Below are 27,081 nucleotides of genomic sequence, written 5' to 3' on the forward strand. Positions count from 1 at the left end.
AGGTCACAGGAAGAAGGGAAGCCAGTCTTTTTGTGTGTGACACTTCCAAATTGTATGGGTACCTGGTATTTCTTAAGCTTCTTTCTGCTAAAAAGATACACAGCAAACAACTCACATGAAGGGGTGCATGTATGTGTGTAAAACTGCTTTCGAGTCTCACTGGCCAGAGCACTTACTGCCAAGGCACTGAACACAGGCCACTGAAAGGGCGAGCAGATGGCCAGGGCGACCCTGGATAAAGGTGAGGCTAGGAGATGGACTTGCCTGAGATACTCCAGCCATTCGGCTATTCTGTCGGGGAGTGCGGTGAGTGAGGACTCACAGATAGCACTTAGGAATATGATGCAGGCAGATGGTCTCAGCAAAAGGCAGAGATTGGAAAAGAATGCAGTGGTGCGAGCGCCCTCTTCCGTCTAAATACTGGGTTGCAGGGAGGGAGGGGAACTGGAAGCAAAAGACCTGTCCCACATCTGCTCCTGTTAAAGACATTGAGTTACGGTTTATTCATTTTACATTTTCAGAAGCTAACCTCCTGAGGGCTGGTGGGGCAGATCTCACCCAGCCCCCACCCACTAGCACCAGCGTTTATAGTTTTTGACCAAGTAGTCCTGGAGGAAGGCACAGAATCCGGCTGGTAAAACCTCTAGGCTCAGCATGTTCTCTCCCCTAGCTTGCGACCTCCAATCTATAAGTTACCGCTGACCAGCCCGGCCCCCCCATCCTCAGACCCCCAAATTCAGAAACATCTACAGGGTTATTAGCCCCAACTGTGTTTCCACAAAGGGTCAGTAATGCAAATCTTCAACCCCAAAGAAAAGGGAGAGACCTATTAGAAGTTGTTCAGGCTCATCTGTCCTTCCCAGCAGAAGCCCCTGTGCTTGGAACTGGACAGATGCTCGCTCTGAGAGAGGAGCTGGGACCCAGCCCAGGCCATGAGCGGTGAGGGAGAGACCAGCACGGGTGGGACAAGGGAGTGGGTGCCGAGATCTGCAGGGGGACCTGGTGGAGGCCCCTCCAGCTCTTGAGAGCCCAGCCACCCCGTACCAACTCCACTCTAAGACACCGCTGTCCTCTCGGGGCCTGCAGCTGGCTTGTGGCAGGCCAGGTATAGCTGTAGCTGGCTCCTCAGACTCTGGATGCACTTGGACTTCAGAACCATGATTTCATCTAGCTGGATCACAAAACCTTCAAAATCCTGAGAAAGGAAACAAAGGTCAAACGGAGCTTCTGCTGTTACTGGCCCTCTGTCATATCTGCTTTTCTAATCCCTTCTCTTGCAGGAGGATTTCAGAGCCCAGGCCCTTCCTCCAGTTGGAAAACCTGAAGGATAGTCACCATGGCATAGGGTGGGCCCACTTCTCTACAGAGAGAGGTATCTGCAGGGCAAAAGGGTGTTTTTGTAGAAGTACCTCTGGTCTGCATAAGGCAAGTCACTGTTACGATCACAGGGAGGGGCCTCCAACAAGCCACTAGGAAGGCAGAATGGCAAGAAGAGAGGCTGGAAACACTGACCTGGGAATGGGGAGTGTCACGCCATCTCCCACCTGTCCTTGAGCCCCTCAAGCCAGCTCAGAGGAGTGGCAAGAGAAGGCTCAAAGCCTCCACAAAGCTACAGTGTGGCAGCAGAGCCTTTCTGAACACACTGCAGGAAACAGGGATGACTATCTAACTAGCTGGACTTCCCTGGTGGCTCCGTGGTAAAGAACAGGCCTGCCAATTCAGGAGACGTGGGTTCAGTCCCTGGGTCGGGACGATCCCCTGGAGAAGGAAATGGCAACTTAACTCCAGTTTTCTTACCTGGAGAATTCCATGGACAGAGGAGCCTGGTAGGCAACAGTCCATGGGGCTGCCAAAGAGTCAGACATGACTTAGTGACTAAATAATGTCAAACTAGCTGCAGGCTAAGTCCCAAGAGTAGGTAAGTCCACTTACAGTAGGAGCCAGCTGGCTCATCAGGGTCTCCTCCTTGAAGCCCAACTCAGCCATTTCATCCAGCTGTTCCTGGTGTGCTTGGATGACCACCTGCCTGGGAAGCAGAGGGGATGCTGTGAGCCTTGGGCCTCCCATCTCTCATGGGCAGCTTTCTGGAACTGAGCCTCATTTCTAGGCCAGGAGCTGCTTCTTCCCAAAGAGGTCGAGGCTTTGATGGGAACGAGCTCCCCACCATCTCCTGCCTCTTCACCCGTTCTTTTCAGGGCTTGTCAAGGGACTAGGGAGTAGTTATGAGGTACTGGGAAGAGACAGTGGCTTTGGGAGCTGCCCCCCAGGGCCTCCCGGGTTCACTGAGACAGGGCTGGATGCTGCTTCTCCTCCGCAGGAGCTGCTCACAGCTTCCCTGCACAGAAGCTAAAGGCTGTGCCACTGCAGCTGGCACGTGGCACAAGGTAGAGCCTGCCACCTAGCCTGTGGGCATTTCTCCTCTGTGGGGAGTTCAGGGACCAGAGCAAGGGGGTCTGGGCTAGAGGCTGGAGGATCTGCCTTCTGTCACACCCCCCTGATGGGTAGAGACCACACAACAGCATGATTGTCCTTTGGCTCTAGGTGGGCTCCTGCCCTGGACATCCCTGCATGCCCTTCTCTTTGCCCAAGGCCCAGGCCAAGCCCCAGTGAGCAGGCAGACAGCTGGCCCTGGGAATCAGGAGCCAGAGTGGAGGGCTGCGGCCTCACAGAGAAGCATCTGTCACCACCCTGCCCTCCTGCGCCTCTAGCCCTCGACCCTCGCTCCTTTCACCTCCTCCAAGGCTGTGTCATTCTGCTGCACCATCCAGCCTCCTCTGGGGACAGCAGCACAGTCAGCAGCCGGTTTCCCACCTTTGCCATCCTGGAAGGTGCCTAGAATGCTGTGGCTCTGGGGGCACAGGCTGCTGCTGCTGTGTCCTGGGACAGCACTTCCAGGAATACATACCCACCAGAATGAAGAGGATTCTGGTCTCATCTCGGGTCTCAGGCTTGGTCACGGGATCAGATCTTCCCTTCTCTCCCTCACATCTAGCTTTCCCAGGCTGAGGGCCCATCCTCCCTGGCAGGCCTGCTCCAATACATTTTACTCCTACTGCTCATGTCAGATGCATCTAGGCAGGCTCCCTTGAAAAGGTGGACAAACAGCCTGTCTCTGAGCCAACCGTAGCTATTCCCAGGACAGAACAATAAGCTGGCATGGGAGTAGGGATGCCAGAGGGCCCGAGTCTAGGTAGGAGAGTCCAACTTACTGTGCATGTCCCAGGGCAGGCTGACGGAGTGTCCCGGTGGTCTCGGGAGAGCAGCTGGCTGCCAGGGGAGAGCCTGGCCTTGCTAAGGACCTTGGGATTGGCCTATGTTTGAGCCATGCAATGTCCTCTTTGTAGCAAGACAGTGTGATGGGGTCTGTGGAGAAACCCAGTTCCGGCCAACTGGGCCCAGTCGGCTGCTTTCTCTCCTGGGCCCTGGGCTGGTCAGCCACATCACTATTTCCAGCTCGGGGGGTGAGTGTAGGCCCAGCGTGGGGTCCTCCAGGATGTAAGGTGAGGAAGGGCTTTCCCAGGAAACCCTGGGAGCCGTCCAGCTCTGTCTCAGCATTGGCATCACGGTGCCCCCGGAAGAAGAGTGTGGTCCCTCTGCTCTGGCAGGCCTCCCCCGGGTCAGCCTCCCCGCTGGGCAGCTTGTCAGGTGGGCGCTGACGGATGGGTGATGGGGACAGAGCTGGAAGACTGCCCCCAGGCTTGTCGTCGGGGGGAGATGAGGAGAGCCACAGGTGCTCGGTTGCCGAAGACGTTGGCAGGACTGCCTCTGGATCACCCGATGACACTGTGTGGCCCATTGCTGGCCCCTCTGTGTCCACTGCCACGAGACCATGCGCAGTTCCATCCTGGGCTGGCTGCTCCCAGGAAGGAGCCCCCCCATCATCCAGGCTCTCCAGGAGGGACATGGTGAGTGGAGCCATCAGTCCAGAAGCATACTCGGAGCATGTGCCTAATTCACCTTTAGAGTCGTCTCCTTGGAAAGGGTTACTGTTTTTCATTGTTCTCGTCTCCAGAATTGGGCTGTCCTCACTGACTTCTCTCAGGGGTGTGCTCACTGTGTCTCTCTGGTCTGGGGATCCAGGAACTGCGATGTGGGATAGTGAGCAAGTGAAACCATCTTCCTCCAGGGATGGCAAGCTGCCCTCGGCCTGTCCAGGAACCTCACTTCTGAAGGCTTCCTGTCTGAGGTCAAAAGCAGGGCCGCCACCCCTTTCCCGATCATATACAGAGTCTACCTGTGAGCAGTAAGACTTCCCTGCCAGGTCTTCTCTGGGAGAAGGCCCTGAGGAGTCTAAGTCCTCCTCTCCACTCCAGTCCAAGGGCACCTGACCTGGGCTGTGGCCGTGATCGAGCGCTATCCTTCTGTGGCCTGCGGGGTCCCTGGAGTACACCCAGCTTCTAGTTACACCCTCCTCGTCACCATCTGGGCTGAAAAACAGACTCTGCTGCCTTTCAGCCACCTGCTCCTCAGGACCTTGCTCCCTCTGATGAAGGAAGAACGAGCCTTCGCTGTTCTCCGGGCTCTTTCCCTGCTTTGTGGTCCTTTGACAGGAGGCGTGTGAAAAAGAATCTTCACTGAAGTCGCTGTCATCAGGGTCCTCGGCTTGGGGGACTTGGGCTCCATCCTGACTCTCAGCACGATGAGGGTGGAAGGGAGGAGGGATGTCACTCTGGAGCTGTCCCTCTGGGGGCCGGGACCGGCATAAAAACCTTTCCAGGGGTTGGTACTGTAACTTCTGCTGGAGGAGAGGTGGCTGCTGGAACTGCTGGTGGTAAAAGCGCAAATGCTCCTCCCTTGCCTCCTGCTGCACAGGGATGTTGTTGGTCCAAGCTTCAGAGGCAGGCCAGCTCAGCGCACCCACCTTGCTGCCCTGACCGTACTCCACTAAGCGCTGGACGCTGCCAAAGGAGAGCTCGCCTCGAGACACAAGCTGCTTCTGCACGGGCTGCACAGTCTGCACTCTCTTGCACCGGGAGGGCGGCTTACCACGGACCAGGTCCCCTCCCGGGCCTGGCGCCCTGCTTCTCCAGCCTAGGGGGGTTTTGTTGCCAATTGGGTTTTTCTCAGAGCATAATGCAGCTGATTCTTCTGCCCTTTTTATGGCTACATGTCCAGACAGCATGGTTCCTTTGCTAGAGCTAGTCTGAATGACCCACTCTCGGGGAGGACTCCCTTGAGAGCCACCCTCTCTGCCAGGAACCTTAGGTACAGAAGCAAAAGGGATATTGGCTGGGTGACTAGCCAGAGGATGGGCCTTCCCTCTCATGGAGCCAGATGGCACTGTGAGAGGCTGCTGAAGCCCCAGCTTGACTTTTTTGGGAGAATATTTGTCCCCTGGCAAGGCCACAGGAGAGCTCTGAATTCGTTTTGGAGAAGCGTTAGAAGAATTTCCAGATGTTCGATTTCGACTGTTAGCTGGAGTGCAACATTTAATGCCTTTCTTTAGTTCTTTGACCCTGTAAATGACCATTTTATGTTAATGTACATTCCTGTAATTCCCTTCCTATAGCTTTCAGAGAAAACAAAAACCAAAAAAAAGTATTACAAGAACTGGGAATTATTTTTTTATCTGGGAGACAATAAAGGAAAGAATAAAGTGGATATTCTATTTCAACATGAAATACGTCGCTTTACTTGAACAAAGATCAGTGTCTTCTCTGAGGATGTTAGCATGCATCCAATATTCCATGATCAGGAGAGTGTTTGAAATACCACAGATCCATGTGAGAGACAGGCCAGAGGAGCTGGTTTCAGAACTTATGTCCATGCAGGGCCCATACTACATTTCCTAAAGATCAGCCCATTCAGGAGCCACGTGTCTACTCCTCACCTACTATTCCATAATCAGAGCCTTTTTTTTCCTGCAAACCACCTCCTTTTAGGCGTCTCTGAAAAAATGAGTTCCCTCCAACCTGCTGGGCACTTCAAGCAGCAAAAGCTCTCAGAAATAAGTAGGCTTATGCTAATTCCATGAAGGTGGAACGACCTGTCTGTCCCCAGGGTTTCCACCTCAGCACTAAGCGGTGTCTGGGCTCAGACCATTCTTTGTTGTGGGGAGCTGTCTTGTGCCTGCGGGATGTTTAGCAACTTCCTTGGCTTCTACCTTGATCATAGCAACCTTTCTTTCCTGTCACAACAATCAAAATTGTCTCCAGACATTGCCAAACGTCCTCTGGGAGGCAAAAATTGGCCCCTAGATAGAGAAATAAGAGAGCCATGCTCTATTCTACAAGGGAATTTTAGAGAACATGGAAAAATCCAGAATTAAGTCTGCTAGGATTGAGTTGCCAAGATCAGAGTCTCTCCCTCTGTCATACCTAAAACAAAATAAAAGCAGTGGAAGAATTTGGATTTACAAGGAGACATCAAGTAAAATGTGACTCTGCAGTGGCTTGCTTGTAGATTCTGTGTTGAAATCCCTTATGGAGGGAGTTGTACTTCTGCCTGGGAGCTCTCAGAAAATGTCTTTTCCATTGTTTTGGTTTTAATCCACTTAGTAGTAGCCAAATGACCCCTCTGGCCATTTCTGAAAACCAAGATAGTAAACCTGACACTGAGACTTGACTTCCTTTCAGGTCTGAGAGGCAGGGAAGCAGATAACAGTGAGCAAAGAGACAAAGGACAGGACTAAAGTCATGACTAAGTCACTAAGTCAATAACCTCAGATATGCAGATGACACCACCCTTATGGCACAAAGTGAAGAACTAAAGAGCCTCTTGATGAAAATGAAAGAGGAGAGTGAAAAAGTTGGCTTAAAGCTCAACATTCAGAAAACTAAGATCATGGCATCTGGTCCCATCACTTCACGGCAAATAGATGGGGAAATGGTGGAAACAGTGTCAGACTTTATTTTTCTGGGCTCCAAAATCACTGCAGATGGTGACTGCAGCCATGAAATTAAAAGATGCTGACTCCTTGGAAGGAAAGTTATGACCAATCTAGACAGCATATTAAAAAGCAGAGACATTACTTTGCCAACAAAGGTCCGTCTTGTCAAGGCTATGCTTTTTCCAGTAGTCATGTATGGATGTGAGAGTTGAACTTCCAAAGAAAACTGAGCGCAGAAGAATTGATGCTTTTGAACTGTGGTGTTGGAGAAGACTCTTGAGAGTCCCTTGGGCTGCAAGGAGATCCAATCAGTCCATCCTAAAGGAGATCAGTCCTGGGTGTTCATTGGAAGGACTGATGTTAAAGCTGAAACTCCAATACTTTGGCCACCTGATGTGAAGAGCTGACTCACTGGAAAAGACTCTGATGCTGGGAAAGATTGAAGATGGGAGAAAGGGACGAGAGAGGATGAGATGGTTGGACGGCATCACCGACTCAATGGACAAGAGTTTGGGTAAACTCCGGGAGTTAGTGACAGACAGGGAGGCCTGGCGTGCTGCAGTTCATAGGGTTGCAAAGAGTCGGACATGACTGAGCGACTGAACTGAACTGAAAGTCATGTTGATTGTGTTCTTGGGCCTTTGCTGAGGTGTTGCAGCAGGACATACACACAAGGAATGAGTTGAGAGTTGCCATGGCAAGTCTGCTGCTGCTGCTGCTAAGTTGCTTCAGTCGTGTCGGACTCCGTGCGACCCCGTAGATGGCAGCCCACCAGGCTCCCCGTCCCTGGGATTCTCCAAGCAAGAACACTGGAGTGGGTTGCCATTTCCTTCTCCAATGCATGGAAGTGAAAAGTGAAAGTGAAATGGCTCAGTTGTATCCAACTCCTAGCAACCCCATGGACTGCAGCCTACCAGGCTCCCCTGTCCTGGTTCCAAATTACCTCCTGTTATAAAATTGAGCTCTTTTAGTTTTGTTAAAAGGGAAACACCAAGTTTCTTCCTAGGAGTCATAGAAGTAATTCTAGAAATCTGAGGGTGTCAGAAGAAATCTTACAGGTAATTTGGTCACTGATGCTAAGTATGTCCTGTATACTCTACCTTTTTCCAAAATCACTCTTGTTACTGAGCTCTTTTTTGATAAACCTGTTAGGGGTCCAACTAGAACTTTATTTTTGTACTATTTACCAACACTCTTTTAGTACGTGAAGAGAGAAAAATTTTAAATCAGAGGAAATTTTCAAATAAGCAATAAAATCATTCTCATCTTATGTATGTACAGATTGTTACCTACAATTAATTTAAGTATATAAAACAAATGACTTTCATACTTACTTTCAGTAATTTTTCAGACTCCTTTGAATGAAAGAGATTATTTCTATTATACTTTTTCTAGTTTTTAACAAAAATTATTTTAAATAATTTCTCAACTGTACTCAATACAACCCCTCTGAGAAAGGGTTGCTTTCATCTTTCTTTACTGAAGCGCTGAGGGGCATGTTTTGTTCTCTGCTCCTAATGATGTTCTCACTTCAAGCACTTCTTATGTCTGTGATGCAGGGAGGGATTTACGAAACAAGACTGACCTAGGGTTAGTAACTGTTGAAGCAGGGTAATGGATACATGCGGGGAAGGAACTTGAAGCCATACTCGTTTGGGGGATACAATTTTGGACATCCCACGTCTTCTAGCTGATCTCAGTCTTCACTTATCTTCTAGCAGGGCTAGGATGCTGGCATTAAGGAAGCCATGCAATAAGGAATCCTCCTTGAGGAAACTTATTTAGGGAACCTATTACAGGTGTACTTCATTTTACTGCATTTTGCTTTGTGGAGAGGGCATTTGCTTTTTTTTTTTTTTAACAAACCGAAGGTTCATAGCAACTCTGCATAGAGCAAGTCTATCAGTGCCATTTTTCCAACAAGATTATTTTTAAATTAAGGTATGTACATTGTTTTTTAAAAACATAAGGCTACTGCACACATGATAAACTCCATAGTATAGTGTAAATATAATTTTTACATGTACTGGGAAACCAATCTGAGACTTCAGTGTGATTTATCACAGTGGTCTGAACCAAAGCTGCAGGATCTCCACAGTATACCTGTATTCTTCTCTGGGAAATTCCATGGACAGGAACTTGTACAGTCCAGGGACCACAAAGAGTCAGACACGACTGAGCATATGCCTATAATATTACTATTGTTGTCGAAGTTAACATATAATGAGTGTTCATTCTGTGCCAGGTGTGGCCCTAAGCCCCTCTCACATGTCACCTCACTGAATCCATGTAACTGTTACATGAGGTAGGTGCCGTCATTATCCGTGTTCACATTAAGGGAACTTAATGTGCCCAGAGAAGTTGAAAACTTGCCCAAGATCACTCAGCTAGCTAGTGGCAGAGGCAGGGCACTGGCCCAGACAGTTTCACTCTAGAGTCCATTCTAGTAGCCACTGTGTAAATGGTCTCTCCAATCGGAATGAGATAAAGTACACAGAGAACATCACTCAAGCCCTGACGCCCAGGGGGAGCGCCTCCTTTCATTCACAAATATTAATAACACACCTACTAGGTACCAAGTACTGTCTAAGCAGGACAGATGCAGTGGAGAAAAAGATAAGGTTCCTGTTCTCATGGAACTTAAATGATAGCTTATCTTTCCTTCCCAGTGAGTTTCATAAAATGCCACAGATACGAAAGATTCTTCAACAGCAATTTTAAGAAAACCAGGTTCCCCTCAAATAGTCTGTTAACTTTGGAGACAGCTTCTGAGAGACTGAGAGGAGGTGTTGTATGGTAGGACCAGGCAGCAAAGCAGCCAGAGGAAAGGATGGTAATGAGAGCGCTGTCAAACGAGGAGGAGACACATGACCCCAGGGTAAGAGTGGGAGGGGCCCTGGCAGATACCAAAGTCACTAGAGCCCTGACTTGGCAGTCAGAGGCACTAGTTCTGCCACCAACTCTCAGTGAGCCCTTTTAAGGCTCCTGCACTTTTCTGGGACTCAGTTTCTCCTTCCATAAAACAAGGTTGATCTCTTCTGGACCTACATAGCTCTGAGTACTTCTGCCTTGACAAATAATAGGTACTCTATCCCTAACAATTAGGCTTCCCTGGTGGCTCAGAGGTTAAAGCGTCTGCCTCCAATGCGGTAGACCCGGGTTCGATCCCTGGGCCGGGAAGATCCCTTGGAGAAGGAAATGGTAACCCACTCCAGTATTCTTGCCTGAAGAATCCCATGGACAGAGAAGCCTGGTAGGCTACAGTCCACAGGGTCGGAAAGAGTCGGACACAACTGAGCAACTAATCCCTAACAATTAGGGCTGAGGCTGGCAGGAAGAAAACCTCATGAAACCTTCCACCTTGGAGAAATATTTCATCTCTGGCTAGCTATTTAAGAGCCACTGATGGAGTTGTCTCCTGAACAAGGGAACATGTCACCTTCCTCTTGTCACATTCACACTTGTAAAATGACAGGGCCTACCAAAACACATTCTTCACATGACCAGTTGCACGTTCCCCTGGCAGTAGAATTATTATCCCAAGAACAGGTTTGGGGAGCTCAAGGTCAGATCCTTGTGTGTGCATCTTCCACACACACACACACCCCCCCCCACTCTGACCCTGAGGGGGACTAACCGGTCAGCATAGCGCAAAGTATTCAGAGTGTGTTCAGTGGCCACATGGCTTGGTGAGATGTTGGCGATCATGCAGGTTTTGGCATTGCCAATGAAAGAGTCCTTCAGCACCTGTTCAAAACAGAAGGCAGGTCAGTGAAATCAACTAACAAAGGGCATATTGACTACTTACGGTGTTCAGGACACTGGGCCATACTTATACCTACCACCTTCTACAAAAAGGTAATTAACAAAAGAAGAAACACGAATGATCAATAAACAAACAAAACAGGTACTCACTGCACCACTAATCAAAGAAATGCAGAGAAACCATTTTACAAAATTAAAATTTGTGGGGACTTCCCTGGTGGTCCACTGGATCCCACATGCTGCAACTAAGGGTTTGTATGCTGCAACTCAGTTTGTTACCTCAACTAAGATCCAGTGCAGTCAAGTAATAAATAAATTAAAAAATTAAAATTTGGGGGCCTGTAAGATTAACAAAAGCAGAGACATTACTTTGCCAACAAAGGTCCGTCTAGTCAAGGCTATGGTTTTTCCTGTGGTCATGTATGGATATGAGAGTTGGACTGTGAAGAAGGCTGAACGCCGACGAATTGATGCTTTTGAACTGTGGTGTTGGAGAAGACTCTTGAGAGTCCCTTGGACTGCAAGGAGATGCAACCAGTCCATTCTGAAGGAGATCAGCCCTGGGATTTCTTTGGAAGGAATGATGCTAAAGCTGAAACTCCAGTACTTTGGCCACCTCATGTGAAGAGTTGACTCACTGGAAAAGACTGATGCTGGGAGGGATTGGGGGCAGGAGAAGGGGACGACAGAGGATGAGATGGCTGGATGGCATCACTGACTCTATGGACGTGAGTCTGAGTGAACTCTGGGAGTTGGTGATGGACAGGGAAGCCTGGCGTGCTGCGATTCATGGGGTCGCAAAGAGTCGGACACGACTGAGCGAGTGAACTGAACTGAACTGAAGATTAAGAAAGACTCACATGAACCTGCTCTGGTGAGGGTCTAGGGAAAGGGTGCTCCTGTACACTGCTATGCTGCCCATGTACTATGTAGTGTGAATTGGTACATGCCTTTGGGAGGGCAGTTTGGTAATATGTTAAAAACCTGGTAAAAAAATGTTCCTACTTTTGGTTTGGCAATCACACTTCAAAGACTTTATCCTAAAGAGACAATTGCTCAACTGATTTAAAAAAAAAGTATACACAGGATATTCATTACAATATAATAATAGTAAAATTTGGAAAAACTCTAAGTCTACAAACAAGTAACAAAAAAATTATGAACTGCACAAAACCATAAAAACTATTTATGGATATACGTACTTAGGTACCTGGAAAGATCTAAAACTTATGTTTGCGTGAAAAAGGCATATGATTCTGTAAGTGGATTTATGTGTGAAATTACTGATTTAATTAAATAGGAACACAATTTCTGGGGGTGGAGGACATGTTTTGAAAAATAACAAAGCCAATGTCAGAATCAGGACTAACCATCCAAAAGAAGGGTTTCCTGAGGCCCCAGTTGTAGTCATGTTTGAGAAGAAACCATCTAACCCACAGATGACTAATTCTAATAAGTTAGGAGCTATGTTATCATGGGTTCTGCCCCAGTTCCCATGAAGCTGTTGGTCTAGCTGCACAGAGTGAAAACTTCTCCCAGGATACAGAGCGCCTCACCTAGACTGCCTCCTACTTAGTCTGTGCTCTACTGTGCACAGTCTTGGTGCAAAAGGGAACCAGGGGTCCCTGTAACTGTCTTCACAGCTATTTGTACCGAGGCTGAGCCCTCCATGGGCCACTCTTCTTGGTGCTTCCTATCAATAAAGCACATTTTCATGACAGAAAAATGGAAGAAAAAAAATAAGCTATGGTCCTACTACTCAGAATAATCAGCTAACAGAGATGGATACTTTTTCTGTGTAGTTTTTTTTTCTCATTTCATATTTTTAAACTATAGATCTTGGTCATCTTTTCTGGAAGGACATGTCAAAAATCAATCTCATTCTTTTTAAATGCTGCCATTATTTTTTGTCTTGAAACACTGGTCTATCTAAGTCTACAGCTAAGAGTACCAAGACAGCTACACTGCCATCCCCTTCAAAGGCTCAGAGATGTCACTAAATCAACAAGGTTTCTTTCTGTTAGAAATAAATGGAAAGCTGTTGGGTGGTGACCACTGCTTCCTGGCTGCTGTGTACTGCAGGGATCCCTGCCTGAGGATGCCCTTTCTTCTTCAAGACTGAGAGCTCCTAGAAGGAAGGGGACTCCTCCCCTCCTCCTCCCCCCCACATCATGCCTTGCTGGCAGTGGATGCTCTCCTGAATGATTCAATGAATGGAAGAAGGAACACATGCGTAAACCAGAACACAAAGCTCATATTGAACTTTACCTGAGTTAATTTGCTTTGCCTGAAAGGAGTGTGGGTGTGTTCCTGATCCAATGCACGGATACATTCCTTCAGCTGCAAAGTGGTAGAATAACAAGCACATCAAATATCACATGCAAAGTGAGACTAACAGATATTTTTTTTTTTTTTTTTAAATAAACCACACTCATGCAACTCTCCTCCAAAAGGAAGTCAAAACGCCCTGGTAGTTTCTTGCTCAACAAGAACAATCAAGGTAGACTGGAAAACATCATCCTATGCTAGCTACGCCTAGTTAAACACCCTGCCCCCGGCCCCCTCTCAACTTAAAGGCTGTGAACCTAGGATTAGAGCAGAATTGACAAACCCAGAGTCCCAGAGTCCCACTTACGGTCCCAGAGTCCAACTTATTTGGTGGCAGTTCTGGCTTGCCAGCTCCCTATCTCTCCTCACTCTTCCCAACTACAAGATGCACATAAATAGAGAAAATACCCATGCCACTCCCCCGCCTCCCTGCTCACACATGCACACCGGTAGGTACAGCTTCAAGTGCAGATTCAGATACAAGTTGTCTGAATGGAACAGGAGAAATCCTAGAGGCAGAGCTAGGAAGGAACTGAGAAATCACCTAGGTCTACACCCTCATGAAAAAAAGTAGGGATGGTGGCCCAAAGGCAAAGAAGGGCATGTCACTTGCTCCTGGGCAGAGCCTCTCAAAGAAGTGCTCATTGGATATCACTAGTGCCAGCAGAAATCTGGATACATACATCTCCAAGGGCAACATGCCCATCAGAAAGAGCAGGGGTTGAGGGGACAAGACCAGGGAGGAGAGACCTTCTATTTCTGAGTCATGCATCTAGGGTAAGCAACAGTAAATGAGAAGAAAGGGAGGGAAGAGAATGGAAGGGATCCCTTGGAAGTGCCAGTGCTGGGAGTTCACCAAGAAAAGGTAATGAGCCTTGAGAGTCTCCTGTGACTGTTCTTGGCAGCAGCCATAGATGTCCACAGCTAACCCTCCTCTATCCAAGAAGCTGCAAGGTTATAAGACGGTATAAAGGAATTTCCACTCTTATTACAAGTCAGTCCAATATCCCCACTGGGAAAATTCTCTAGAAGGGATGAACAGGTAACCAAACCTGGCCCCTGAGTTGCACCTGCCCCTTACATACTCAAATCCAAGTGTGGCCATCAATCTCTATGAGCCCTTGGGTCCCTTTAGCCTTGCTGAATCAGAATGGAAAGTAGACTTTACTAAGCTCTAAGGGAAAAGCAACGGAAATATCCAGGAAGGAAAAAAGGGGCATCTCTGTACGACTCACAAAGCACAAGATTTTGATCCTATTCTTTAAGGCTTGTTTCCAGGCTCCTTTACATATTGTCTCCCACGTGAGATAGACAGTCAAGCCCCAAAGGATACTCCACAGGTGCCATGCCATGCCATGCCAAGTTGCTTCAGTTGTGTCCGACTCTTTGCAACCCTATGGACTATAGCCCTCCAGGCTCCTCTGTCCATTGGATTCTCCAGGCAAGAATACTGGGGTGGGTTGCCATGCCCTCCTTCAGGGGATCTTTCCGATCCAGGGATCCAACCTATAACTCCTGCATCGGCAGGCGGATTCTAGCGCCACCTGGGAAGCCCTCTCCACAGGTACCTCTTAGGTTTCCTAATTAATTCCTGGACCATAAATTTAAACATGAGAATCAAAGATTTCTAGCCAGAGGCTGTAGACCCTTGGCAAATTCACTTAACTTGAGCTTCAGAATCCTGATCTATAAAGTGGGAATGAGAGAATCTGTTGTGAAGATTAAACTCACTAGTGTATAGTACGTATTCAAAAGTGTATTAGCTCCTTGGAGAAACGATTGATTTCAGGGCAAGGACAAGGAAGAATGTGTGACACCTTGTAGTGCTAAAAGGCAAGAAGATGCTCAAAAAATGAGCATGTCAAAAGGATTACAAAACCAACCTGAAAGAACTTATGGACAGAACCCCAGAAAGAACTCCCAGTAGCCATTTGGGAAAATGTGAGCAAGAAAATAATGATAGAATGGATTCTAATTTAGCAAATGAAAGAAATACCCATTTACTGTTCAGTTCAGTTCAGTTGCTCAGTTGTGTCCGACTCTTTGCGACCCCATGAATCGCAGCACGCCAGGCCTCCCTGTCCATCACCAACTCCCAGAGTTCACTCAAACTCATGTCCATCGAGTCGGTGATGCCGTCCAGCTATCTCATCCTCTCTTGTCCCCTTCTCCTCCTGCCCCCAATCCCTCCCAGCATCAGGGTCTTTTCCAATGAGTCAACTCTTCACATGAGGTGGCCAAAGTACTGGAGTTCCAGCTTTAGTATCAGTCCTTCCAATGAACACCCAGGACTGATCTCCTTTAGGATGGACTGGTTGGATCTCCTTGCAGCCCAAGGGACTCTCAAGAGTCTTCTCCAACACCACAGTTCAAAAGCATCAATTCTTCAGCGCTCAGCTTTCTTCAGTCCAACTCTCACATCCATACATGACCACTGGAAAAACCATAGCCTTGACTAGACGGACCTTTGTTGGCAAAGTAATGTCTCTGCTTTTGAATATGCTATCTAGGTTGGTCATAACTTTCCTTCCAAGGAGTAAGTGTCTTTTAATTTCATGGCTGCAGTCACCATCTGCAGTGATTTGGGAGCCCCCAGAAATAAAGTCTGACACTGTTTCCACTGTTTCCCCATCTATTTCCCATAAAGTGATGAGACCAGATGCCATGATCTTTGTTTTATGAATGCTGAGCTTTAAGCCAACTTTTTCACTCTCCTCTTTCATTTTCATCAAGAGGCTCTTTAGATCTTCTTCACTTTCTGCCATAAGGGTGGTGTCATCTGCGTATCTGAGGCTGTTGATATCTCTCCCGGTAATCTTGATTCCAGCTTGTGCTTCTTCCAGCCCAGCGTTTCTCATGATGTACTCTGCATATAAGCTAAATAAGCAGGGTGACAATACACAGCCTTGACGTACTCCTTTTCCTATTTGGAACCAGTCTGTTGTTCCATGTCCAGTTCTAACTGTTGCTTCCTGACCTGCATACAAATTTTTCAAGAGGCAGGTCAGGTGGTCTGGTATTCCCATCTCTTTCAGAATTTTCCAGTTTATTGTGATCCACACAGTCAAAGGCTTTGGCCTAGTCAATAAAGCAGAAATAGATGTTTTTCTGGAACTCTCTTGCTTTTTTGATGATCCAGCAGATGTTGGCAATTTGATCTCTGGTTCCTCTGCCTTTTCTAAAACTAGCTTGAACATCTGGAAGTTCACGGTTCCCATATTGCTGAAGCCTGGCTTGGAAAATTTTGAGCATTACTTTACTAGCATGTGAGATGAGTGCAATTGAGGAGATACCCCTTGTCCAAGGTAAGGAGCAGTGGCTGCGCTTTGCTGGAGCAGCCGTGAAGAGATACGCCACGTCCAAGGTAAGAGAAACCTAAGTAAGACAGCAGGTGTTGCAAGAGGGCATCAGAGGGCAGACACACTGAAACCATAATCACAGAAAACTAGCCAATCTGATCACACGGACCACAGCCTTGTCTAACTCAATGAAACTAAGCCATGCCGTGTGGGGCCACCCAGGATGGGCGGGTCATGGTGAAGAGGTCTGACAGAATGTGGTCCATTGGAGAAGGGAACGGCAAACCACTTCAATATTCTTGCCTTGAGAACCCCATGAACAGTACGAAAAGGCAAAATGATACAATACTGAAAGAGGAATTCCCCAGGTCAGTAGGTGCCCAATATGCTACTGGAAATCAGTGGAGAAATAATTCCAGAAAGAATGAAGGGATGGAGCCAAAGCAAAAACAATACCCAGTTGTGGACATGACTGGTGATAGAAGCAAGGTCTGATGCTGTAAAGAGCAATATTGCATAGGAACCTGGAATGTCAGGTCCATGAATCAAGGCAAATTGGAAGTGGTCAAACAGGAGATGGCAAGAGTGAATGTCAACATTCTAGGAATGAGCGAAGTAAAATGGACTGGAATGGGTGAATTTAACTCAGATGACCATTATATCTACTACTGTGGGCAGGAATCCCTTAGAAGAAATGGAGTAGCCATCATGGTCAACAAGAGTCTGAAATGCAGTACAAGAGTCTGAAATGCAGTACTTGGATGCAATCTCAAAAACGACAGAATGATCTCTGTTCGTTTCCAAGGCAAACCATTCAATATCACGGTAATCCAAGTCTATGCCCCAACCAGTAACACTGAAGAAGCTGAAGTTGAATGGTTCTATGAAGACCTACAAGACCTTTTAGAACTAACACCAAAAACAGATGTCCTTTTCTATAGGGGACTGGAATGCAAAAGTAGGAAGTCAAGAAACACCTGGATTAACAGGCAAATTTGGCCTTGGAGTATGGAATGAAGGAGCACAAAGGCTAATAGAGTTTTTCCAAGAGAATGCACTGGTCATAGCAAACACCCTCTTCCAACAACATAAAAGAAGACTCTCCACATGGACATCACCAGATGGTCAACACCGAAATCAGATTGATTATATTCTTTGCAGCCAAAGATAGAGAAGCTCTATACAGTCAGCAAAAACAAGACCGGGAGCTGACTGTGGCTCAGATCATTTACTGTTGTAAGTAAATGAATAAAGAGAAAAAACCCAGCTCTTTCCTGCAGTAGAATTCCAACTAATTAACGTAGACTGTGTGCTCAGTCACTAAGCCTTGTCTCTTTTGCAACCCCATGGACTGTAGCCTGCCAGGCTCATCTGTCCACGGGATTCTCCAGGTAAGAACATTGGAGGGGGTAGCCATTTCCTTCTCCAAAGGCTCTTCCAGACCCAGGGATCAAACCTGCATTTCCTGCATTGGCATGCAGATTCTTTACCATTGAGCCACAAGGGGATCCCCTAATGTAGAATGATGGACACAGAAAAATCTCATCATGTAAAAACCACAGTAATAATTGTTACACATAAGAATCATCAATGGACATTAAAATTAGACAGCAAAATTAACATGTAAATAGGTACTGCATAGTTTAAAAGTATCTGTCCATAAGATACTTATTACAAAGCGAACAATCATAACTTCACAATGGGGAAACCTAGCACAAACCACCTTAACTCAGTGATCAAGTTTAACATCACCAGTAATGACATATTGACTGCGACAATACACTGCTGCTGCTGCTAAGTCGCTTCAGTCGTGTCCGACTCTGTGCGACCCCATAGACGGCAGCCTACTAGGTTCTGCCGTTCCTGGGATTCTCCAGGCAAGAACACTGGAGTGGGTTGCCATTTCCTTCCCCAATGCATGAAAGTGAAAAGTGAAAGTGAAGTTGCTCAGTCGTGTCCGACTCCTAGCGACCCCATGGACTGCAGCCCACCAGGCTCCTCCCTCCATGGGAGTTTCCAGGCAAGAGTACTGGAGTGGGGTGCCATTGCCTTCTCCGACAATACACTGAGAAGGGTACAACTTCTGTGCTACTCTTGCTAAAAATTCATTATCTCAACCTAATAATGAGAAAACATTACACAAACCCAAATTCAGACACAGTCTGCAAAATTACTGGTCAGCATTTTTCAAAGGTGTTAAGGTCAAGACCGACAAAAACTGAGGAGACTACATACAGAGCCATGATAACTAAAGGTAACAGAATCCTAGACCCGAAAAAGGACATGAGTGGGACATTGATGAAATTCAAACAAGGTCTGTAGACAATTAAGAGAATTGTTTTAATGTTCATTTCCTGATTTAAATTGCTATAGTTATATAAAATGTTAACACTGAGAAGGCTAGGTGAAGGAATGCTACATGTTTATTTTTGAAGCTTTTTTGAAATCTAAAATTATTCAAAATTTTAAAATGATAATAAAAAGATGCTGACTCTCTCACCTCTCGAAGCCTCTCAATTTACCCCTCATGAGACCTGAGGGTAATGTGTCCAGTAGGAGATTTCAGTTCTAATCAAAAAGACTTAACGTGGATAGAAACAGGGCAGTACTAAAAAGGAATGGGGGTCCTTAACAGTCATGAATGAGCTCCAGGATGCTGTTAAGTGAAAAAAGCAAACTGCAGAGCAGTGTTAACAGTATGCTCGCCTTTTCTTTTGTTTTTTCCCATGAGAAAGGGGTGAGTACAAAAAAACATGGTAGAAAATGGTTACCTAAGGGGAGGGGGATGACAGGAGGGGACCGAGATGAACACTAGCCTTCTCTGAATGTGGCTTACTTTATAATTTTTCTTTAACTGAATACAAAATTGGTGAGCTTAAACACACAGAATTATTTAAAGAGACTTTGCAATATAATATTATGACTATACATCAAGGGTAGAAAGGACAACTGCAAAGAAATCTTAATCTGAATTCAGTAACCATATTAAAAGTAATATACTATTATTTTGGTATACATACATATTGAGGTAGAGCAAATAAATTATATTAATGTTGTTAGGAACTAAGAATTTTAGCATAAGAGAAAAGGGAGAGAAATATAAATTCAAAAAAGCTAAGCAAAAACCCTGTAGTCTTAATTTTTAATTAATTTATTAGTATGAATCCATGATACACTTTTCCCTTCTCTGTCCATCAAAAAGACCTAGAAGTAAGAACTAACCCAAAAGAGAAATTAAGGAAACAATTCCATTCACCATTGCAACGGAAAGAATAAAATACTTAGGAATATATCTACTTAAAGAAACTAAAGACCTATATATAGAAAACTATAAAACACTGGTGAAAGAAATCAAAGAGGACACTAATAGATGGAGAAATATACCATGTTCATGGATTGAAGAATCAATATAGTGAAAATGAGTATACTACCCAAAGCAATTTATAGATTCAATGCAATCCCTATCAAGCTACCAACAGTATTCTTCACAGAGCTAGAACAAATAATTTCACAATTTGTATGGAAATACAAAAAACCTCGAATAGCCAAAGCTATCTTGAGAAAGAAGAATGGAACTGGAGGAATCAACCTACCTGACTTCAGGCTCTACTACAAAGCCACAGTTATCAAGACAGTATGGTACTGGCACAAAGACAGAAATATAGATCAATGGAACAAAATAGAAAGCCCAGAGATAAACCCACGCACCTATGGACACCTTATCTTTGACAAAGGAGGCAAGAATATACAATGGATTAAAGACAATCTCTTTAACAAGTGGTGCTGGGAAAACTGGTCAACCACTTGTAAAAGAATGAAACTAGAACACTTTCTAACACCATACACAAAAATAAACTCAAAATGGATTAAAGATCTCAACATAAGACCAGAAACTATAAAACTCCTAGAGGAGAACATAGGCAAAACACTCTCCGACGTACATCACAGCAGGATCCTCTATGACCCACCTCCCAGAATATTGGAAATAAAAGCAAAAATAAACAAATGGGACCTAATTAAACTTAAAAGCTTCTGCACAACAAAGGAAACTATTAGCAAGGTGAAAAGGCAGCCTTCAGAATGGGAGAAAATAATAGCAAATGAAGCAACTGACAAATAACTAATCTCAAAAATATACAAGCAACTCCTACAGCTCAACTCCAGAAAAGTAAATGACCCAATCAAAAAATGGGCCAAAGAACTAAATAGACATTTCTCCAAAGAAGACATACAGATGGCTAACAAACACATGAAAAGATGCTCAACATCACTCATTATCAGAGAAATGCAAATAAAAACCACTATGAGGTACCATTTCACCCCAGTCAGAATAGCTTCGATCCAAAAGTCTACAAGCAATAAACGCTGGAGAGGGTGTGGAGAAAAGGGAACCCTCTTACACTGTTGGTGGGAATGCAAACTAGTACAGCCACTATGGAGAACAGTGTGGAGATTCCTTAAAAAACTGGAAATAGAACTGCCTTATGATCCAGCAATCCCACTGCTGGGCATACACACTGAGGAAACCAGAAGGGAAAGAGACACGGGTACCCCAATGTTCATTGCAGCACTGTTTATAATAGCCAGGACATGGAAGCAACCTAGACGTCCATCAGCAGATGAATGGATAAGAAAGCTGTGGTACATATACACAATGGAGTATTACTCAGCCATTAAAAAGAATTCATTTGAATCAGTTCTAATGAGGTAGATGAAACTGGAGCCTATTATACAGAGTGAAGTAAGCCAGAAAGAAAAACACCAATACAGTATACTAATGCATATATATGGAATTTAGAAAGATGGTAACAATAACCCTGTGTATAAGACAGCAAAAGAGACACTGATGTATAGATCAGTCTTATGGACTCTGTGGGAGAGGGAGAGGGTGGGAAGATTTGGGAGAATAGCATTGAAACATGTATAATATCATGTATGAAACGAGTCGCCAGTCCACGTTCAATGCACGATACTGGATGCTTGGGGCTGGTGCACTGGGACGACCCAGAGGGACGGTATGGGGAGGGAGGAGGGAGGAGGGTTCAGGATGGGGAACACATGTATACCTGTGTCGGATTCATTTTGATATTTGGCAAAACTAATACAATATTGTAAAGTTTAAAAATAAAATAAAATTAAAAAAAAAAAAAAAAAAGAACTAACCCAGTGGTGATAAGCACCACTAGCACTCCTAAATGCTCCCTAACTACCATTTCCCTCTAAAACCAAGACTTGTTGAAGAAATGGCTGATTTTAGTTCTGGGGGAAAAAATGTACAAGCCTACAACATTTTTTCATACTAGAAAGCCAGGGACTAGTAGGGTTGTGTCAAAAAGACACAGGAATATAATGGCCAAAAATGTATAAATTAAAAAGTAAAAAAAAAAAAGAGGACAATGAGTTTATAATACAAAAACAAACAAAAAAATTAAAGAACAACAAACTCATGGTCATGTTCAGGTTACCAGGACATCAACTCATTCTGAAAATTGGTGAGTAAAGGCAAAGAATCAAGCATTTATCTTGTCTCCATTGCATGAGTTATACTTCAGGATAATCAGATAGTTGGGGGAAAGTTCTTTCCAGCTAATAAATACAGAAGGAATATTAGAATTAGAATATCACCATTTTGGAACCCCTAGTAAAGCAATGGGATAAAAGTAATGCTCACTGACGGTTGCTAAACCACAAGGCATAAAAGTTGATAGGAAACATAATAATGGAGGAATTAGACTGATAACACTTGACTCTTCCTTAATTCTCAAAATCACAAGAGATAATCAGACATTCTGTAACTCCTGATGGTAATTTTAAAACTTGATGAGAGCAGAAAATGTACTTAAGTGAACCATTCATGCAACTGCAGAAATACTTCTTTGTTTCTAACTGGCAGGACTGACCAGAGGAAGAGAAGGCAGGCAGAGAGGAAGAGCTGTCTAGAACTGTCGAGAATCTGACTGGGCAGCCTCCAACTCCAACCCTGGAATTCCACTGCCTTATTTCAACCCACCCTCACCCACTTTGGCCGCATGTAAAGATGGGCATAATCTCTCAAGAAGGACTTTTAGATGAAAGGTTTAAACAACTTACAGCCAGAAGACTCTGGTTTATTTCCGCGCCTTCCATCTTTGTCTGTCTATCTGAGTCTCTGGCATCCGCTGCTCTTTCACTGCCAGCCAAGTCAATGAAAGAGATCCTAGAGAACAGACATAGCAGGCAAGACTTCTTTGGGGCTTTAGTTTCTTTTTATATCAGCCATTTGTGATGGCAGGAAGAAATCAACACAGGCCCATCCTCAGGAAAGTTAAAGACATTACTGTCAGTTTTCCAAAAGTATCGCAAGATTTTAATCTGTCAATTATAGCTGGCACTGTTCACTTACACTCTTGTTGGCTTTAACCATTTGTGAGAAAGTATGATTGAAATTAATTAAACATTCTTCCCATAAGGCTAAATGACTACAATGCAAATCACTTAGGTGATCACTTAGATAATTAAATAGAGACTTTTGTGGGCTGCTTTCCAGCTCCCCACCCCCCAAAAGACTCATTACTCAGAGGTGAGATAGGCTCATCCATCACTGTGGCAGAGTGATGCTAAGATAGCACCAGAGAGGCGATGAATGTACCCATCTGTCGTATGGCTTCTTTCAAGAAGGATGGATTAATTTTCCTTTTTTTTTGACCTGTAAGCTCTCTGAGATGCATTTCCTACTATTCCTCTGCTGATACTGTGTTTCACACTAGAAGCAATCAATGTTCCTTTTAATAACTTAGAGTTGACCAACAATAGGTCATTACTTCATGGTTAATCAACTGGTGGCACTTTGGTACAATGATTTATTTCAGAGTTAATAACTCTATGGTGTATCCCTGAAATAAAGAACTCTATGGGGCAGGATGTCCTGTTGTTGACAACACATATTTCAAAGTCACATTAAGGAAAGGCAGACAATACAGTTCCCTGCATATTTCCAGCTCACCTGCCAAATGTCCTCTTGGCTGAATCTTTGATCTGAATTTGGATGATAGCGTGAGAGCGAGAGGAGTCTGCATTAACTCCAGTGGCCCTGGTGCTGCGTTCCTTGCTGCCCTTGAGGATCACCTGAAAATAAAATCCATAGGGTGACTTCTGCAAGGAGTAAACAAAGCCCTCTGGCTCCTAAGAGTTGGCTGAGAGCAGCAGAGACCAGACAGAAATCTGTCAGTATACTGCAGTCTTTTCCCTCTATGTGGAAAACTGCCTAAACACTAAATCACAAAGAGTAAGTACCCAAGAGCAATGACAACAATGTGGAAAACTAATCTTGAGGGAGAACATTCAACAGCTCAAGAGCTAATTTACTTCTTGATCTCATACACTCTTTTTAATATCTTTGATGGATTTATCCTGACTCAACTCCACAGGGCATAACTTGGCTCCAGAGTAAAGTCCCATAATACCCATCTGTCGTAGTAACTGAAGCGAAGGACAGAAATGTGCATCCCAGAATGAATAATCACATCCACCTGTTCCACCACAATGCAGTCATAAAGGAGACCAGGCCTGACATGTGGAAACACGGAAGTGATGAGTTATCGCAATTGCTACAAGCCCATGATTACCCTGGAGACCACTGCCCCTTCAAATGGGAGTGAAGACTAGTGTGGGTCCCTTCGGCCACAAAGGAATGGGGGAGCAGAGATGAAGCCTCAGGAATGGCCTCACGCCACTGAAAACACAGCCATATATGAATATGCTGCCCTGATTTGGGGAAGTGTTAATTACTGAAAATCAAATAGGTGATGGACTTTAAAAATATTTGATAGAATCCTCACAGTAGCCTAAGATGAGGTGAGTATGATTATTACGCTCAGTTTATAACTGAGGAATAAATTCAAAGGTTGACTTGCTCACAAATAGCTATTTTGTGGCAGAACCAAATTCTACATCTAGCACCTAGTGTGGCTGATTCCAAAGCCCATGTGGTTTCCACTACATTGTGGGGTCACTTATGATAAATTCATCTATCTGCAGTGTGAACTAGACTAAAGGAAGTCCTACCTCGTTTTTCCTCAATCTCTCAGAATTTTAATTTTTATCATATTGAACATGGCTACCACTTCCAAATTAAGAGTTCAAAAGTTGACAGAGTCAAACTTCAACAATAGTTTATAAAATACTAGCAGGGGTAAGTACTTAAAAAAAAATTAACTAATATTAAGTTTCTTCATGGCCTAAGTGATAAGTTATGTCTCTAAAGATTACCTGTGCGATTTAGATTTATATCTTAGAACCAGATTTTAAATGCACTCATTTTGTAAATAGCTTGCTAAAAGCTTAAAGGGACTACCTTATGAATCCTTTTGTAAAGAGCAGAACTTGTTAATTTACAAAACTGGATTATCAACTGCATGGACAGCTTGTTGCTGCTAATCAGAAATGGGAAGAGTTAGAAAAGTATCCCTTATACTGGTTGTGGTAAGTGCCAAACAACAACAACAAAAAATCTTCCCCCCAAATACTGATAAATAAGGCTGGATGCTGGCTAGGTCACTTAAGACCAGATCTATGACTGAACCATCTGGTTTACTTATCTATCTATGCCATGAAGCTTGCAGAATCTCTGTTCCCTGACCAGCGATTGAACTTGGAGCCACGGCAGTGAAAAGTGTCAAGTTCTCACCACTGGACTGCCAGGGAATTCCTGTGAACCATCTAGTTAAAATGTACTTCCTTATCCTGGCCTTTCCTATCATTCTGATTTCACATTTTCAAAGATTATAATGCACAGATGATGGATTACTTTAAATCTGTATTATTTTTATTAAACTTCTCTTTTTTCATTAGAAAGACAAGCTTACTGTGGAAAACTTAGAAAATACAGGAAAAATATAAAAATGAAAATATATACCTTCTATAACTTCAGAGTTAAAAAGATTCGGGTGCATTTCCTCCTCCCAGAGTTTCAGGGTTCTCACAGCTCTTTTGATACACACACACACATACAGCCTTTTACAAACTTCATGAAGAAACAGATCTTTTAAATGTCTACATTTGTGATTTGTGTAAGCGATATGCTTGAAAGATAAAGGAGAAGTTAAATGAATTATCCAAGGTCACACAGGCAGCATATGGTCAGGCTAGGGATAGAAGCCAGGTACCCTCTGCCACATGATGGCAGCAATGATGCTACTTCTGCTGGAATCTAGAGCTCAGAGAGGCCTCAAGGTCATACCTAGTCAGGAACTGACAGGAAGCTCAAGGGGTGGCCTTGTGGCATCCCCAGGGGAGTTAAGAAAGACTGTCTTCCGAGGTTCTGTTATAGAGTTTTATGTTTGACTTTTCAGTACACCTCATTCACCACAATGTACTAGGTATCTGTGAGTGCATCTCAGAAAATCTAACATGTTGGCACGACCTTTCCTGACTAAATGCCTTTTAGGAAGACAAGAGGGAATTTCTGGTCTATGGTCCAGTTTCCTCAGCCTCAGTAGCAGTCTGCAATCACCATGTTTTTCAGAAACTGTGGAATAAAGCAGCTGGGCTCTGAGGAGTAAAAATGAGGCAGTCTGCAAAGATCATCAGACAAGCTTTTGTAAGTGGCATACAACTCAAGTGTAGCAGTTAAAAACAAAATATGAAGTTAAACTGTCTGGGTTCACATGCCAGTTCTGACAATATGGTTGTCTGAACTCTTGAAAATCACTTAACTTTTCAGGGCCTCAGTTTCTTACCTAAACAATGGTAATTTCGTAAGTTATTTTTGAGACCAAAAAGATAATACATAGTAAAGCACTTAGTACTACGATTAGCACATATAAGTTCCAATAAATACTAATTAAAAATATATACTAAAGAACTAACATATTTGTGTAAACTTCCAAAACATAAACTATTTCTTTTAAAAAATGTAAAATAATCAGAGATCTATGGAGAAATAGAGCTTTATGGATCAATATGAGATTCCATGGCTCCCAAGTACAATTAAAAGTTTTAAAAAAGAAGGAAGGAAGGAAAAGGAAAAGAAGAGGATAAAGAACAAAAAGAGACAATCTATTTGAGAGAAATGCAAGTCAAGAAACAGAATAAAATTAATGCATCACCTTAAAAATCACAGGCCTCCCGTTTCTCTCACTACCTCTTTCTTTTCAAAGTCCTCCTTCCTAATAAAGTCTACTGGGCAAGTTTCTTAACCTAGACTTTAGACAAACATGTTATATGAATAGTAAAATGGGGACCTGCTACAATAGAAAGGAGAGACAACTGTTGAATTCTGTGGCACTGGAAAATATTTGGGGACTTATTAATAAGATTAATAGATGTGGGGACTTCCCTGATGGTCCAGTGGCTAAGACTTAATGCTCCCAATTCAGTGGGCCTGGATTTGATTCCTGTTGAGGGAACTAGATCCCACATGTCGCAACTAAGAGGTCACATGCTATAACTAAAGATCCTCATGCCACAACTAAGACCCCCGATACAGCCAAATAAATAAATGTATTAAAAAAAAAAGAATAACAGACATGACAACTAGCATCCCAGTAAGCATTATATGTACATTATCTCATTTCCTTCTCTATCACCCAACCCAATCACATAATATCCACAAGTTTCAGGCTCAGAAAGGTAAAAGACGTGCTCAAGGACACATGGGTGCGGACCCAGCTCCATCCAGGCTTTAATCACCAAGCTTCCAGCACAAATACCAAAGACGGGCTATGAGCACTTGAGCAGGAGAGGCACTGTGTATAGACTAAGCCTCTATCACCAGCATATGACTGACACTTATCTTAGGGAAGCTCTGCTCTGCGGGCCTCTGCTACCAATTACAGCCAAGGCAGCACTAAAACATGAAGCAGATTTATTAGAAGTTTGGGA

At 44.4% G+C, this 27,081-nt stretch overlaps 1 protein-coding gene across 3 annotated transcripts in view; it reads right to left on the reverse strand.

Annotated features, from left to right (window-relative positions):
* Positions 1–474: 474 nt before the first annotated feature.
* The window catches only part of KIF24 (kinesin family member 24), a 72,306-nt gene continuing 45,699 nt past the window's right edge, over positions 475–27,081 (reverse strand). For 2 of the 3 annotated variants that reach the window (XM_061425954.1, XM_061425953.1), the window contains exons 8-14: positions 23,204–23,325; positions 22,312–22,417; positions 12,863–12,934; positions 10,467–10,576; positions 3,210–5,456; positions 1,933–2,026; positions 475–1,195 (exon numbers count right to left, since the gene is read on the reverse strand). In XM_061425954.1, coding sequence (XP_061281938.1) covers positions 1,055–1,195; positions 1,933–2,026; positions 3,210–5,456; positions 10,467–10,576; positions 12,863–12,934; positions 22,312–22,417; positions 23,204–23,325 — 2,892 coding nt within the window. In that variant the 3' untranslated portion in view covers positions 475–1,054. The remainder of the gene's footprint in view (positions 1,196–1,932; positions 2,027–3,209; positions 5,457–10,466; positions 10,577–12,862; positions 12,935–22,311; positions 22,418–23,203; positions 23,326–27,081) is intronic. The other variant, XM_061425955.1, reaches the window with a different exon arrangement.

The sequence above is a fragment of the Bos javanicus genome, chromosome 8 (assembly GCF_032452875.1).
Source record: "Bos javanicus breed banteng chromosome 8, ARS-OSU_banteng_1.0, whole genome shotgun sequence".
Classification (NCBI taxonomy): domain Eukaryota; kingdom Metazoa; phylum Chordata; class Mammalia; order Artiodactyla; family Bovidae; genus Bos; species Bos javanicus.